General features: G+C 40.4%; 1 protein-coding gene across 3 annotated transcripts; it reads right to left on the reverse strand.

Moving 5' to 3' along the window:
- Window positions 1-698: 698 nt before the first annotated feature.
- On the reverse strand, window positions 699-17226 carry LOC111272552 (serine/threonine-protein kinase TBK1). Of its 3 annotated transcripts, XM_022854069.2 has the most exons (12): window positions 15529-17213; window positions 9556-9662; window positions 7584-7742; window positions 5807-5949; window positions 5442-5592; window positions 5056-5208; window positions 3948-4860; window positions 3277-3431; window positions 2970-3055; window positions 2602-2797; window positions 2192-2352; window positions 699-1997 (listed from the first exon to the last, which is right to left on the reverse strand). In XM_022854069.2, the coding sequence occupies exons 1-12, from the start codon at window positions 15548-15550 to the stop codon at window positions 1877-1879; spliced, it is 2367 nt and encodes a 788-aa protein (XP_022709804.1). In that variant the 5' UTR covers window positions 15551-17213; the 3' UTR covers window positions 699-1876. The 3 variants fall into 3 exon arrangements, with proteins under 3 accessions (XP_022709804.1, XP_022709806.1, XP_022709807.1); XM_022854071.2 differs by lacking the exons at window positions 7584-7742; window positions 9556-9662; window positions 15529-17213 and adding an exon at window positions 6854-7059; XM_022854072.2 differs by lacking the exons at window positions 699-1997; window positions 2192-2352 and having other exon boundaries at window positions 2654-2751; window positions 15529-17226.
- Between the last annotated feature and the right edge of the window lie 841 nt (window positions 17227-18067).

Raw genomic sequence — 18067 nt, forward strand, 5'->3', positions numbered from 1 at the left:
ACATAAAGAACACAAAAATAGACTTTTAGGAAAAACGAAAGATATTTTCACTTTTTGCCAAGGAGCCAAATATGATATTGTATTTGGCTGGCAATTGGAAACGATGAAAAATGTGTGAAAACGGATTGTGGACAAAAAAAAGGATGATGGTAACCCTACGGGCCTGAGTAAGAATAGGTCGATATTTTGCGTGTATACTTAGATATCTAGAATAGAGGTTAGGGCAAATGTCTTACATATATGGTTATACATTGCACAGATGTAAAATGAAGACTTAAATTCTCAGAAACCTTTGCCCTGCGCTGCATACTGTTTTGCCATGACAAATCTACGCATACATGGACTGTTTTTTGAGAAATTAATGTGATCGGTTTGACTCACTCGTGAAATTTATCTGTGAGGCTGGACATTTAACCTAAGCGTTAAACGAATGAGCAGAAACGAAACGTGAGTGATCATAAGGAAGTTAGTAGTGGAACTTCGAATGTGGATTTTTCTGGCCGTATTAACGCTAAGGCTATACAGTTTACGTAGGTATCTTTTCAAGCTTGGATTTATTAGATATATGAACTCGGATTTCATCTATACGTTTACAAGTATATAGCAGTCCACTTCATTCGCCGTAATTTAACATATGTTGTCATTGAAGCTGTTGTCACGACAATCAGAATATGCAACGTTTCAAATAGTAAACGCAATTTAACACAATATATTTTCTTTATTTTTCTCACTTATTTATAGAATTTTTCATTTTAATTGCTTAAAATATGACGAAAACAAATGCAAGGTGTAACTTCAACTCAAATCGATAATATTCCCGTCAATTCCTTTTCTGCATAACAATTGATATTTATGATAATTTGATTACGAATAACTTATGATTAGGTACAACTATTAACGGTTTAAAATTAACCGCCGGCTTTATATCTATCGTTGAGTGATTCAATTCAATGCTGTACCACAGTTCGCTAAGCTCAAAGTACCCGATCAAATTAACTGCACCATAGACAGTCCATGTCCTCCGATCGGAATGGTGCAATAGTTATTATGTTTTCTGCGCTTTCAGGCAGCATTTATAATTATCGCTGTGTTACTGCCTTGGGTGAATTTACATGAAAATGCACCATCGATGTGGCAGCTCCAGATACATCAGCGTTTTCAAATAAGTTACGATTGACTTTTACATCAGCAGCCGCATCGGCAGTCCGGAATGGTATTGTGCGAAGCTCGTGAGGTTTGGAGAGATTACACTTGTCGCTAGCCTTATCGTTACTTACCTAATGACCTTAAATCCATCAGCGTATTGCGTACAGCCTAGCTATATTGGCTGCGGAAAACGGAGTAACTAATTAATCATCTTAGTGATATACATCTGCGAATAACATTAGAGGCAACGGTAAAAACTATTATTTGTGAAACCGTACGTTTTCCTATAGGTGTTTTATTTGCGACTTATTTGCCAGTTATAGCAGAAAATCACAATAATTCTAGTTATATGTACAACAAGTAGTTACAGAAATCATTAGTTGTTCATTAAAAGTTCTTAACGTAACGTTTCTTTACCACACCTATTATGAATCACAAACAAGCGTGCGCCTTAACTATTTTTCTCGCTTTTTCTTCTAAGATTCTGGCAGTAATATGGGCAGACTTTATAATGTCTGCCCATATTAGTACCAGAATCTTCGAGGTTCGGAGCAGAGTCCCAAAGCAAGTGTTTGGTTCTCAAATAAACTCGAAAATGGTGGCGCCTTTTCATGGTCGTTCAATATACTGGCCAGGCAAATCGTATTGAGCGTTGGGGTTCTCAATAAGCCAGCGGCCGTAACAAACCACGAGGACCTGGTTCGAACGTCATTTTCGGTGGTTAAACCGTTTAGCTCTCAGCCGAAGCGTTGCTTGTACTCGGCGGGATATTCATAACTCTGCACATAATTTCTTGAGAGTCTTCTACAATCTGCAGTATCTCGTGCTGTTGTCGTTTCAATTCTTGAAGCCTGTAGTGATTAGGCAAACTACGTTAGTGTTCGATTTTCGTTAGTAAATCTCCGTATGTATGTACGTATGGAGGAATCAGTCAGTGACGACACAAGTTGCCTTCAGATGAGAAACGTCACAGAGGTTATTCATGTCTTATAAACATGTAGGCGGGTTGGCAAGCGCATTAGTGGTAATATAGACTTCAGCTCACTCGATAAGCAATGTACGCGATACGCGTGACCTGCTACAATATCCATCGGCGGTGATCATTGTGCCGTTCGGGGGGGAGCCATTAGACAAAGCTTCGTCAGGAAAACGAGCCTTGAGCACGTTGACGAACTGTGATACCAACTGATCAAACTCATCCTCGGTCTGAAAATTCACAATGAGTAAATACTGACGCATATTAGCATTTTGTATTACTTAGCGCTCGTGCAATTATATAACAATAATTTAAAAAAAGGTATGGAAATTGGCATTACCTGGATAGTTCTGACATAGCTTTACTTAAGTTGCTAATTCTCTATGCACCTTTAATAATCACTTTGTAAGAAACTATTGAGTATTTGCTTTTTTGATTTATGAACGATTCGTGTAGAGATATGCTAGCTGGTTATTAACCTTAGCAGCTTGTGCGTGCCACTGGGAGGCGTTCCCAAACGATTCCACTACTAGACCGAGCTGTGTCGCTTGTCGAAGATAGGGTAGGGCTTCTCGGTACCAGGTATGAAAAGCCTGGGCCAAACGCGTCGTCGTAGTTAAGCTTCGGTCCTGAAGGAGGGACATTAGCCTCACACTTGTCTGTTGCATCTTGTGTCTTTTACGACATAATCAAGTGATGATTAAATTGTGAGTAAGGGTAATGACGATCAAGGGGGAAAAACTATGTATTATCATGGAGCCATTTGATATTAGTGTTTCAATTCAATAAACTTAATTGAATAAATGCAGACTTGAATTATAAACGAGGAAATTCAAAGGTACCATACTTTTCAAGTACGTGGAATTGCTCGTCGTGGTAGGACAGTGTCTTGGCCATTTTGTCTCTTGCTAGGGCTTGCCAATTCTCGCGGATCTGCGATCGGTATTCGTGAAAAAATAACAAGGCTTTATTAACAAGCAAAATCAGTTTAACCTTAGGAGAAACTTTTTCAACATCCCATTAGACAAATTTCTTCTTTAGTTAGGACCGATTAGAGAACCTAGGTGAATTCTATTTGATTCGTCCTTGCAACATTTTTCCTAGGACACATTTTTATTTATAAAAAGTGAAAGGCAATACAAGGCAGTTGTTACCTTATTGACATAGGTTGCAGCCGTTTCGTCATAGCCTATAACAGATCCACATTCCGCTTTTCGGACTTTCCAAATTCGATACAAAGGCTGACCGCCGACTACTTTTGTTTCTAATGCTGACGTCTCTTGATCAGCCCGTTTCAGACTTTCTGAAACTGCGGGTAGCATTTTTGCAACACGATATGACATACAACCTGTTAACCTAAATATTATAACACAATGTACAGCTTTTTTAAAAAGTACTGGAAATAACTTTTGGTGAAAAGCGACTGTTACCTTCTGGATATCTATAAATAAATGAAATCGTGTACATACGGGATGAGCGGCAGATGCGTAGTGGTATTACGTTTAAATGTTTTGAACTCTGTAAAGCTTTCTTCATGCCAGGTCAAGTTACGTTGATTTCACTATAAGTGAAGGACAATTTATGTATAAAGTTATTTTCAAATAATTTCGAAGTTTTAAGTGATACAGTAAATGTACTTAGCTTCGCTTTCTAATTGTTCGGGACATTTTTCATGTAAACGTAGTTTTTATTCCTTTAGCGTTAATCGTTCCAACTTGCGTTCTTAAAGTTACCCCTTTTCGGATGGTTTAGACAGTAATTTACAGTTACAAAGTCGTGTAAATCTGAATACGCTGGAAGTTGTCATCATATCGATTCTACCTACCAGCGACGACATTCTGCTGTCTTTGTTGTATGAGCGCATGAATTTTGTCAAGCTCAGCGCACGGAGTCGGCACGAGCGGTCTCAGATCGGCAATATGCCTTTCACTTCTTGAGATCAATGCCAGCTGACGCTCCAGGGCACAACTGTGAAGCTGTGCAGTAAGCACGTGCCGCCGTAGCTGGCCTATCAATGTTTCGAGGTGTTGCGCTAGTTGTAGGGGCGCCACAGAGAGGTGGGCATGCGCTCGAGACAAGCGCTCCACTTGCCGTTTAATTGCGTGACTAACACTGCACCAGATTTTCGCCGTGGCTGCATCCTCATCCAGGACAACCGCCTGATTGAAATCTGGATACTTGAAGCCATTTTCCAGCTCTTGACTTGACAGCGACGCCAAAACACTGACATCGCAAAGCTCTCGATTGAAAAGGAACACGGGATGGGAAATATTCGTTTCCGGAACGCTAGCCGCTCCTGAACTACTTCCACTACTAGCGCCAGCGATGTATTGGTCGAAAAGTAAATTTTCAAAAAATACCAGCTGGTTTTTGCCTAGAACGCCCGATTGCTTGAAGACGTGTTCGGTGATATCCGACGCCAGCTTTGCTGGCTTATGTAGACTATTATTATGAAGATAGAGTACGAACTCTCGACACTCGTTCACGTAAAATACGTGCACACGCTTGGCCGAAAGGATTTTGGTGGTTTCATTGAAAAACTTATCAAACGACCACATTTTAGCGCTATCGCACTCCATCAAACCCGCGAGAATTGGGACAAGAAGCTTCTGCAGGCCAGTACTTAGCAGACAGCTTTTGGGAAGGTCACGAGACCATTCAATGGATGAAGTCGTGTGATCCCTTTGTACTCCGGAGATTACGCCTGAATCCTTTTTCGTAGTGATATAGTGCATCACCTAAGACAAGTAAAACAATGAACTAATATTAAACCGTATCATTTTAGAAAAAAGTTGAAGGAGGGTGGTTGATTATGCACTAGAGACGGTAAGAGCTACAAATCAACTTGTAGGTATGATAGTCCGAAAACACTACTGAGAAAGCTTTCCAAAAAGCCTCGCGCACGTTACACTGAGCAATATGAAGAGTCTTACTTCGCGATTTCTCCGACCACCGTATGGACGGAACGGGAGATTTCCTGTGGCTACATGATAAAGGGTGACCCCAATACTCCAGAGATCGACATTTGAGCTGAAGCGCTGATCTCCGTGTTTGCGAAGGACAGCGCGTTCGTACATGGCTGGATGCTAGAGAAACAGAAAAGGCAAACGAAAAGCAACCCGTATAGAGAACAAAACACATTATCTCCATCCAGCATTTTCTCGTATTTTTTTTTTCAATAACAAAACTTTCTAGTGGATTATTATCAAAGTTTATTCATGAAAATCGACAGTTTGAGTTTTATTTGATTGCTTCTGATGGAGAAGTTGCTTCCGTGTATTAGTATATGCATTTATGCAAATTGGTGTTGGATGCCTACCAAATATTCTTCTGTACCATAGAGAGACATGAATTGTTGATCTTCCTCAAGCTCCCGGGCGGCGCCGAAATCGGTTAACTTGTAGATTGAACGGCCGTCTTCAGCTACGTACTTCATAATGTTACCCGGTTTCAGATCACGGTGGATGACGCTGTTTATCGATCATAAGGTCACATGACAGGTTGTTGTAAGTTGTGGTATCTCCTCGCACAGAAGAAAGAGCGTGTTTAAATCAGTCTTTTTTGTAGGAAACAAATGCAAGCTGAGTTGCCGGTAAAATTGAAGGCGAACCGAGTATTGAACGTAAAGCAAAGTGTTGTTTTACGTAAGAATCAGCATAATGCTAAAAAATGGGGATATCGTACCTGTTATCTCTGAGGTGTTTCATGCCAGCTGTGAGGTCTTTAAGCACAAGTAGAAATTCCTCTTCTTCGAGTCCGTACGAATTTAGAGGGTCGTCGAGAATAGAAAACAATGAGCCGCCGGTGCAAAGCTCCATTACCAGGATCTAACAACAAAATCAGGTTTAACTGTAATTATCAGTTTGACTAATCAAAATATTCAGAAACCTAAATGAATATAAAGGGATTTGTATTATAATTGTTCGAGCGTCGTTCGTTAACGTTTTTTGAAAATAAAACAGAAATAATTCATTTCCAGAAGAGAGCGTTTTTCTCACTTCTCAGCCGCTCTTTCTGTGAGAACAAGTCCGGAACAATATTAGGGGTCTATCTTACTATTAGATTATATAGTGTAATAAACGTTCATTTCACTTTTGAAAAATGACGTTATTTTGTACCGGTGTGCCATCCCGCAATACCTTTAATCGTGTTCCAGATCCGCTAGTACTTTTTGAAAGCTGAGATTGATTACTCGGATATCGTCACTCGGACTTTTAGTCGCGAGTGGTGGTAAGCTATAAAAAATAAAAAAATTGAAATAGTTTTCGCAAACCCATCCTAAAAGTCCAAAGCAATCCCATCCTAGAAGTACAGTAGTGGAGGCAACTTGCCGCTTAAACTCTGAGAATTCTACCGCTAGAAACACCGTAAGCCGCTGGTTCGAAAAATACCGGCAAGGAATTCCGGCGAGGATTAAGGAAAGGACGTAGAAACGCTTGCCTGCGTTTGCTGTTGCGTTACAACAGTCACCCCTTCACGCATCGAACAATGGCCTAGGTTACGAGTCTTTTACCCTAATTCCAGACGGTAACATCACTGTGTGAACGTAACTGAACGGACAAGATATCACCCTAAAGCAAACGTACAGCTCCAAAGGTTTATGGTGCCTCTTTGGTGGTCTAATGCAGGTATTATCCACTATCGCTTCAGTAGTCCTAGTCCATCCAGGTTTGTCGATTACGACTCAAGCAAACAACTGTCAACAATTAGAGTAGATGTTGAAAAACTTACATTAAGCAGCCAAGATTAGTGAAGAGCAGTAAACCATTCCTATTGCACATCAATGCTCGACCTCGCACCCCCAAGAGTCACGGCGGTAAAAGTGTAGGGGTCGCCAGTTTCCTGTCATCCACCTGATTCGCCAGATATCGTCCCCACAGATTTCCATGATGCTTAAGATGATGTAATTAATGACGTCACCCTTCAAATCTTAAAGTGATATCAAAATTGCCTTTCGAGGCTTCGCAAACTCTCGTGCCCCAGATTTCTACAACGTCCAGGTTGCAAAAAATATAGATACGAGTAATGAAGACTTCTATTGAGTATAAAAGAAAGGTTTGTGAAAAATTTTGGAAATGCTGACTGGACTTATCTGGGACCATACAACCAGCTTTTTTTAGCAGCTAGTCCAACATTTCTCCCTTAGTAATAAATACTGGTATGCAAAAAGGGTTGACATTTTCGACCTGGGGCTATAAAAGACTTATAGCCCTTTCCGTAGAAAGATAATTTCACGTAACGTTTCATGTTTTTTAGTGGTACTGTGGATTTTATAAAAGAGCATTACGAGGCATATAATGCGATCTAGTCAATAGTGGCACTTTAAAGTAGTAGTTGTTGATCTTTGAACATGCTTGCCGTTAGTATTAAATAACGTTACAAACCCATACTAGAGGTGTTCGTTAGCGTGTTTGTGCATTCAAAATATAATAAAAATGAAGACTTCTGTTGTATAATTTACCTTGGACGCACTTTCGAGGTCCTCTTCTATGGCAATCAATTTCACGATATTTTCATGGTTGACCTTTTTGAGCACGTCGAACTCTCTCATCTGTACGTTTAGCGGCCGATCAAGAGAAATTTTGTTAAACGTCTTCACAGCTACCAGGTCGCCCGTTTTCTGAACAAAGCACACAATATAATAACTCAGATTTGGCATGGGCACTATGGGTATGATAATTCACAGTCTCAATAAGAGCTTAATATCTAAATTGTACGTAACTGATTTGCGCCACAGCCATAATATAGAATACTAGAAAACGCAGTCTTATCACATCAATAATGGCTTTGTAGGATTTCTGCTTGCCCGCGTGCTAAGCACTACGGTGCACGTAAATATTGTAATAATTTTTTTTCTTATTGTTGGAAACAATAATCGTTATCCATTTAGTTCGCCTGATTATTTTGAACAACTTGTATCGAACAAGTAGATACTTTGTTTTCTAAATCTTTTTACGTATTTCTTAACGTGTATCTAACTAACATATTATATGCGAGACTACAATGCATGCTGATCTGGTCATCCGGAACGTGGACCAATAATACGTGCATCCTAATTTTGAGAATGGTGTCTGTTATTTTTCCCAACAAGCTTTCTCTCTCCTCTCTCTACCAGTCGAAAATTCAATTTGATCTCATGCTGTGTTACTATGTGGCCCTTTTTTCCCACGTTAGAGCCAGTTTTAGAGGTTGCTTGTTTAGTATTGAATATCAGCATCGGTATCCAGTTGTATCAAGTTCATATGTTTTTTTCAATAAACAAGACTTTTCTAGGGTACAAACTCTCCCAGACGTATACTTGCGACGATCCTGGCGGGACGTGATTATTTTGTACCGTAGAATTATTTTAACGAACGCGGGATAGCGCATAATGCGATTCGAGACATGCTTCTCCTTATATCAAAACCATAGTGATCTACCGAGCACATATCCTATTCGGTGAACGACTCAATTTCGTCGTCACAGAAGGCCGCGGTCGTCATTAGGAGAATACCATTTAAAAAAAGTTTACCTACAACCGATACGACAGCCAACACCCTGTCAGACAAGGACCCATTAAGGTCCATTGCTCCACAGCTCCTCCTATAAATTTTGGCAAAGCGCAGTTACCCAGCCGCCATCGCAGGGCGATAGATTTGGCCGAAAAACTGGAACCGTCAAATCATTACCAGCAAAACATTTACTTGATATTGTCTTAGGTCCTCTCACCACTTGGACTGCAGCCAAAATCAATTATACAGAAAGCGTGCTGTAAACATCGGAATTAAATGAGAAATAAATGATTTTAATGAGTTGTACATATGCACGTTGCTACCGATTTATATGTACGTGGATAAAATTTTAGATCGTGCCTTTTCAAATTTTGAAGAGAAGAGGAACTCTTTTAGCCTTCGAAATGGGTACTCAATGCAGTTTCCTGTGGAAGTTGAATATTATCAAGGCTGCTCATAAATCTAAAGTTGCAACGGCAGAGGCCTCGAAACTGCGGTTTTCTGGACCATTATTGGACATTCTGGACATTTATTAAGTTGCTAATTCATGTTATTGAAAAATTTACTCCACAAATAGTCATTTTTCATAATTCATAATAAAATAAGTACTGGGCCTGTGATTTCGTCTATGATTCGCTGTGCGAAGGGTGGAGCTTGAGGCGAACAGGCAGCATTTAAAAGAAACGTTTGGGCTTAACGGGGCGAGAGAATTAATTGTAGATGCAAGCGGATGCATTGCACTACGGTGTTCCGGCCGTGTTGAGTCACAATGTGTGTATTTTACACATAAATATTATAGAATTGTGGAAAGGTTAATCCCTTTTTACACATGAATTAAAAATGTCAGTAAGTGGCGGCAAAATGAATGCATTTTTGACCGATTTCATAATGCCAAACACAGTCCGATCATATATAATAATTATAACATCGTAGCTTACTTACCTTGTTGACCCCCTGATACACAGTCGCCGTGGCACCGCGTCCCAAAATGCACCCTGTGCTCCATACGTAACTTGGCGAGCCTCGCAAGTAGGCCATACCTCGAGATCCTGCGTTCAACAAAATATGATCTTTCGTTTGTGAGAGGTTGTTAAACCGCTGCTACCTGAGTACTACTTCCATAAGCTGATGACAATAGATCAATAACGTTAAAAAGACTAATTATTAGCAGCAATGCGAGATGCCTATGTACCCTTGTCATGATATCACATTTAGATATCACAATAACGATAGAATGTACCTGAATCTCTCTCTAATAATAATTCTGTTTATTCACACAACTTGCGTGGTACAATTTATGTATTGATGTATCGATAAAGAAAGTTGAAGTAGCGGACTTTACGTACTTTAACTGAAGGTACTCTGCGGCCCCGCTGACCGATAGCCCGGATCTCTCTGATCTGATATCTATCATTTTGAGGTCTCGTAGATAAAAATTATAAATATAAGTAAAATAGATATAAAAAACGATCCACGTCAAACCGAGAGCAACTTTCAATAATCTGTTTATCCTAGCATACTAAACTAAGTGCTTGTCCGTCTGTATCTCTGTGTATGTATTGGGTTCCGCATTAAATCGTCTACATCGAGTAGTCTATTAGAGCTAGTTTTTTCAGGGCTGGTAGAGTTCCCTTGCTGGGACTGAGTTGCAAGTAAAGTTTCAATTATTGATTGAATATTTCCTTAGAGGGTAGTTTTCCACAGGGCATAGGCCTGCTAATTTAGGCAGGTTGAAGTTTTTTAACAATTTTTTCAACCACCATTAGAAATTTGTGAAAGTCTGTTTGCTTCTTTCAGCCTTATAGAATGGTCACACAATAGTTTAGTTTAGATGACATTGACTCTTGCAAATATTTTTTCCTTAGCACAGAACGTTATGCTCCCTCCTTAGTATTTTACCTTCGTATTGCGCCACTGTATACGACCAAAGTTTAATTACTCTAAAGTTCTCGAAAAATACGCAGCACACAGCCGACTGGTCGAAAAAATCTGACCTGTGAATAGGGGATTAGCAGAGGGTGTGGGCCCTACAAGCCCAGTTGGCGAACCAACCGACTACAACCAAACAAAATCTATATGCTTTGTTGTTTTTGTTGGGAGATAGAGTTTTAGTAATAGAATACGGTTTTGTTACAGGCATGATAAAGTGTAATATTTAAGTTTATTATAACTTTTAGACGTTGAGAACGGTTTTTTCTTTTTGCTACCAAAGACCATATTGTGAGTTAACCATAACGGAAGGACAGTGTAACCTATATTGAAGGTGAGGAAAACTACTAGGACATTTCTATTAAGGAGTCAACGACATGGTTGCAGCAAGGTACCATAGCATAGCTTAAGCTGGACGGAGGTAACATGTTCACCGAATCGGGAAAGCAGAATTGCCCCTTCCGTAATAGGTGAGCAGAACAAGCTCAATGGTAAAGACCAAAACGTAGTAATGCAATCATAAATACATTTCAAGGAAAGCGCGCTGTTATTAACGAGGTAGCAGGACGGTGGAGTTCTAACGGCAGGTCTACTCCTGAAAATTGGTCTAAGTTATTCAAGGCTTCAAAGACACTGGCGCCACGTTGAAAACAAGTTGTTAACTTTTGGCATACACAAGCGGACTACTATTTGGCTCCATGTGGTAACAGGTTAACAGCAATGGAACAGTTGAGGTAAATGGGCATCTTGCAACCATGTAAAGGCCTCACTTAAGGATTTTAACGAAAAAAATATATTATTGTAACACCATGGTAAGGATATCAGCGTTGCAGGGTAACCAATTACTGGAACTTGGTAATTATAACGGAACTATGGGTCAGGCTAGATCTAATGAATCACTGCAACTAAACAATACGATAACTGCAACAGAACAATCGGGTTACTGAAATATGCTATTCAATTTACAGAATTTTTTTTAGTTTAATTACTGAAATAAAATTACTGTGATCGGATGTCTGCAGTGTGTTATTAGATTAGCTATAATACAATTTGTTTATGTTAGAAACAAACTGCAATGAGACGAAATAGGTCGAGTAGGATGACCGTGATGAGATGTCTGTTGATACGGATCCGGGCTATCATCATACATCAAGCTGCGTTTGCTCTAAAGAAATCAGATTAGTTAATTTAATTACGAGGAAAAGACACGGTTCAAAGCCTGTGGATTAGTCTAGTATCATCTGTTTTCTATATTAAATTTATTTAATTAACAATAACAAAATACACATCTTTCAGAATTAAAAAAAAACATGAAAGTTTTATTATAAAATTGGCAGAATCCATTGTTACAGTTCGTAGAGTTAGTTTTTAATTGTCATAGGTTTCATTTTTCCAAAGATGCCTTCTAGCTGTTCACAGCAAGCTGGTGCTGCTGGCCTGATTAGGATGGCTTCAAGGGCCTGCCCTGGTATGGGAGCAATATGAGGAGGCCACGCACTGTAAACGACTGCCATTACTTTAAAATGTGTCTACGAATCTAAGCCTCATTTGTACCCCCCTGATAACTAGACAAACATACTACTACAGCACAGTTATGACGACACGAAACGTTCTAATAATGAGATAATGCTAAATACAATCGTGTTATTTAACCAGCGTTTCGATATGATAATGGTAAGCTCAAACCCTTATTGCAATAAACAGTATTTGCACAGCAACCTTTGCGCGTCTTCTTCCGTCGGGACGTCTGTAATCAGATTCATTCAGCTACGACTATTGTGTTACTATCGTCATAAAAAAAAAGTTCATTCATTCATTCAAACAACAGATGTAGACTAATGTGAAATTGTCGAGATGTGATGAGATCTATTTACTTTTAATGCCGGAGATTGATAGAGCTGTTGCTATCGAAGAACATTAATCAACGCCCTCTAACAATTCACCGCGCCAAAAAGTACTAAATTAAAAATTCTCGAAGAAATGCTTTAGACCAACGTCACCTAAGCTATGAAGAGAACTCTGCGTTTCTGCGTGCGTAAATTTATATAAAAATCAGAATATGTAATATCAATTATCCAGAAATCACTCAATAACTCAACTAGAAGCTGAATACTCACTTAATCAGGGTGAATAAAAGTTCGGTAGAGGTTACATTATTACATAAAAAGCCTCCAATCTTCATGTATGAGCTTCTAATGGTATTGGGCGCATTGAACATGAATTACCTAATGATTTATGTTTATTTATAATATACGGCTCGACTAACCAAGTCGAGTAAATTGGTAAAAAAATAATTTCGAGCGCTTTAAGTTGACTCTTTTTCAGTAAAAAAAAAAAAAAAAATTCAGAAATCCTGGCTATGCCCTATTGCTATATTTCGTTTTAGATATGACTACTTATTTCTATCGTACTAGACGTTATACACCAAACTATGCATTGGGCCTAATTTAGCAGCTTCAAAACTAAAGAGCACCCTTAAAGCGAAATAAAGTTGCCAGTTATACCTCTTCTTTTATAATATGACATATATTTCCCAGTTCATGTAGATTCAACTATATCTATAGCGCGTTTGATAAAATAAGTAAGCAACCTTATGAGATACTAGGCACAGTTTGAGTTATTTGAAGGATTTTCTATTTGAGAAATTCAATCTAATCAATATTTTTTGAAACAGTAGCGTGTGTTCGAATGTAAAAAAAAGAAGAAAAATTACGCATATAAATTTAGTTCAGGAAACACCAAATGTGACTCAAGGGTCGATGATACTTTCAGAGATTGAGAGTTCGATACCCCTTAAGAAATTCATTGTACAATTTTCGGTTTGTTTTGGAATATATGCTCCTATCTACATACGGATGATATTTACAAACGAAAGAAATAAATACTCCCGTTCAGCTAATCAACCTTATGGTTAAGCGTCGATCAGCTCCTAACGAGTTGTGTCACCTTGTCAACACCATGCGGATGCAGGGGAAAGCGTGTCAGATTAAACTCATTACAATTCATTACAGAGAATTTTTTTTTTTATAAATTCGGCCTTATGAATGCTAGTTTCCTAAAATGCCTACGAGTCCTCGTTCTTGTCTGCCTGTTTGTTGGAGCTTGGAGCCATGCTTTTGCATCGATTTGAGATCTACCAAGAAAAAAATCTTACTAAACTGAGATTGCCTACAACCTAGTAGGGACCCATAAAAAAAAAAGCGATCTTTACTGGTTGTCCCCATAACTTCGTAAGTTAGCCCTTCCCGCATTAATTCGTTATCGATTTTTTTTTGCAATTTTTAAATTTTCTCAGACCTGTCTCAAGCATTTTGCATCGAATGAAAGATGCATGCTTTATAGATAACCGCGTTTTTTTTCTTGAAGGTGAGGGCAAATGCATTATGCAGACCAGAACTGTTTTGATGATGTGAGATTCGTCAGCCGAGCTTACATTGCATAGATCACATGAAACAAAGTCATCGTTTGTTTTTATATATTCAGATCACTATTCGCTGGTTTGTTAGGGCTATCATCATCCATTTTTCTCTTCGCAAATTACAACTAGCAAGTGGGGTTGTAGGCACTGTGCCTATGCACACTACGCTTCGCAGCCAAACAATGGCACTAGGTTTAGCTTCACTTACGTTCCCACGAAATTTCTGATTCAATCAAATAGAATGAGCAGTAAAAAAAAAATAACAAGAAAGCATTGCACATATTTGATGACTGAAAACTGTACATGCACATGGACTACTCATTGCCATCATATACAGCGATACCCCCACGTTGCAATACAAGACATGGTTCGATGCTGTTTAAATTACTCAACAATCGTTTAGGTGTACCGACGCTTTTTGAAACGACTTCTTCAAGCGCATCAAATTCATGATGGATCAGTTTCACGTTTGTTTTTATTTTTGTCGCTAGTAAAAGGTCACAGTCAATCTGAGGGCATCTACCAGATTACCTAACAGGATCTTGACGGGGCAGCGAGTTTTCCTTGAATCTCTCCATAATCAATTTAACAATCCGTTACGACACAATCGTATAAATTCTTACTGACCAATAAATCAATTAATTACTGAAGAATAGTACCGCTGTTCTAGTCATTATCGAGAAGATCTACAAATGAAATCATTTTTGCTCATTCAAACTAACGAATAGACCCAATGCGATACGTCTCTAGTTCTGCTTAACTTCGAACTAATAGCCCGCCATTCTTGAACAAAAAAGATGTTTCGTCGTCTAGGGGGGGCTATTATGTTTGTATGCCTGAAGACGTCGGTTGGTAAAGACCTAACTGGTTCCAGTATTGTCTAAGCTATATTCGGTTTTAGTACTTACTGCTTCAAACTGATATAGGAATAACGAAAAAGACCTTTGTAATGGAACAAATTTTATACGTTAACTTGCTTAAGTTGTAGAGCATCTCATAGAAGTGACGATCGCAAATCACTGGACGCACCTGTTACTGTAATGATAAGCAAAACGAATGCAGTCGGCACTCACCGACTACACCTGAAGTAATCTTATTTTATTTAACAAAATGCCCTTTTTACGGGGCTTTCTTTTTCTTTTCGATGCTGAATACCGTAGTGCTTTTCGACTGCTTTGTTTTACCTTCGTCCTGGAAAATCCTCTAGTTGATGCAGAACTCAAATGACAAAACCTTATTCCAAGTACTATTATCAGCTTCTCATGTAACTTCTCGTGCAACTACTACCAGTTCTCCCCACTGCCGGTTACAGATGGGGCTTCTGTGCTAATATGGTTAGCTTCTACTCTGGTAAACCGGACGCACAACCGCTTGTTGCCAGCAAAACAGAACCTCGACTAACACGCTCACAATTATAACACTCGAATGTACTTGGCGAATGCAAAGAGGATACTACTACTTAGTTTTTGGAGATCAAATAGTGAGAGTAGAGTTGAATACAGCCTGAAAGCTACAATATACGAGGTTCCTCTCCTGATATATATCATCGCACCTTATTCCTTACTAACCTTGTTTTTTTCGACCGTACATGCTGTTCGCACAATGCTATCCTTTCATGGTGTTCCAGCAGCTCGAACGAAACTCCTGTTCAGTCCATTGGCGGCCATCCTTAAATCACTCTCACTCACCTGCGCACTTGCTTTTACTCACGAATACGGGGAAAATTTCTCACTGACGGTCTTCTACAGGGCAGGTACTATACGACACACGCGTATATGTGCATATGGCCTTTATACGTAGCTCATGCACTCCTAGAACCACCTTCACACTGTTTGCAATCCGTTAATCTCGCAGTCATATCCTTTACAGGGCATCTAAGATTACCCATCACTTATCACCGTAGAATACGCTCCGTTGGGATGGACGCTAAACTTTCTTCAGGACCCTTCAGCTTGGCTTTCGTCGCTTTTAAACGCTAGACTATTTTTGCGGTTTCATTTGCAATCACTTTCGTCATCGTACAATTGTTCCACTTAATTGTGCACCAGATCTAGATAAAGACTTACAGCAGTACCTATTGAATGAGCTTCTACTCCTTCAAACCTGCGGCGTTTGAATTTTATAACGCTGGTCTAAGCTACCCTTCACCTGTTATGTTACCGCTTGTCACTGAAATGGCTGTGATATTTTGATGATGAATTTTCCACTTGTCCGTCTATTTTACAGGCAACTTCGTCTATGCTATATAGGCAATTTTTCTCATTTCCCCCGCTGCTCAGTTTATGCCTCACCAGATCATCGCTTCATTCGACGGGCGTGCAGCATTGGAGAGCTCTTTAGTTGTAACAGCCATATAAGTAGCGCGTAATGTGCTGATCTTCGCGATCAGCGGCTCAGCTCACTCACCAGCTTTGGTTGCTAGTTTTTAGACCGAGAGGGACAACTTCGATGGCATTTAATAACTACACCATGTAAGTTTACGAACACTGAAGTTCTTCTAGCTGAACAGCAGCACCTAGTTCGACCGGAAAAGTACAACGGACAAGTCTTGTAGGTCATGTACTACCGTACGAGTTAAGGCGCAGAGCGGGGAAACACCATATATTAGAAAATCTCGGCATAGTATTGTAGGTGGCTGTAGTAGCCTCCGTATCAGTTTCGTATCGCTGCATTGGTCATTAGAATTGCGGCAGGATGGCGTTTCAATATAGGTCCTGTCCGCGTTCCAAAGACGTCGCCCGCCCGCTTGTGTACCTCTAAGCTCAAACGCACTCGCCCGATAGTTTATCCATTTTACTGAGATGCTCGTCAGGCCGATAACAAACGTAGCATAAGCTTGTTGTTCAGTTTTCCAAGTTAGTAAAAAAAACTTTGGCAGTAAGATTTAAGCTTCAGTCGCTGTTTCGGTGGCAAAAAGGCAGCCTGCCGGTCGGTAAATTACAGCGGAGTCAGCCAACACGTTAGCCAAGTGACTAAACGCTTGCCTTGGTTGTTGCCACAGCTCGCCCTCGAACGGCATCACTACCAGCTCTATTGCACAGCCTGGCGCGCATTAGAGCTTTCATGCACCAGAGCGTGAACTGCAACGATGGCTACAGCGACTACCGGGGTGGCCGTAAGGTGGGGTGGAGCAACGAACCCCACTGGATCCAAGTGAGGTACAACTTCAAAGACGAAAATTCAAGCCAATTTTTGCCTAAGGAATGTAACCATGCTATGGATGCAGTCGCTACCAGCCGCGCATAACGCGCAACGGCTTGCTTCCTTCCTTGCCTGCTGTTAGGTCTTGGTTGCTGCGTTTTCACTGGCGCCGGCATCATCGCGGTCGTCGAAGCAACAGCAGTAGCGGCAGCCACTGCATTCGCAGCTGCTGTAACCGCGCCGCTCCCGCGCCGCCCTTCCCCATCATCAAGTCGGAAACGTGAAAGGCAAGTCGCTTTTGGCCGCCCCCACCATCATCACAGCAATAACAACAACGGGCGCCCGCATATCCAACTGGTAATGGCAATGGCAGCGCACAGCCGCTCTGGTTGAAACGCCAGCAATGGCAGCAATCGCAAGGAAAGAGGCTGTAGCATCAGCGCACCATCACCATCGTCAACAGCAACAACGCCGAAAGGAACTTCGGTAGCAGCGTCAGCAGAAACCAACGCAGGAACGACCGAAGTCAGACCAGAGGCATTAAGTTTGCGCTGCTGATATCGCTCCATCGCAGTGTTATCGTTCACTCTCCCAGATACTGAGTTGTTTAGTAGCTGCTGCTTCCGCGCCGGCGATAATAGTGGCGCTTGTGATGATAATGGACAAGAAGAAAACGAACCACTTTGATCAAAGTAGAAGTTTTTAACAGCAGAATAAGCAGGAATAGAGGAAAGAACAAAACATGGCAAACAAGATAGCGGCAATTTTCGCTCCTTGTATGTACAGTGGTCGTAATCGTGGTAACTGTCACCTTTAACGGCGGCCCGGCAATGTGATCTTCAAGTGCCGTAGTTATTCTAGCAGAAGACAGGGTCAAAGCAAGCTTGTTCGTGGGGTTCGCTTTGCTACACAAATAGCGGTAATTCGGCACCTGCTCCTGCTGCTGTTGTTGTTGCAGCTACGCTT

This window comes from Varroa jacobsoni, unplaced genomic scaffold (assembly GCF_002532875.2).
Source record: "Varroa jacobsoni isolate VJ856 unplaced genomic scaffold, vjacob_1.0 contig02573, whole genome shotgun sequence".
Classification (NCBI taxonomy): domain Eukaryota; kingdom Metazoa; phylum Arthropoda; class Arachnida; order Mesostigmata; family Varroidae; genus Varroa; species Varroa jacobsoni.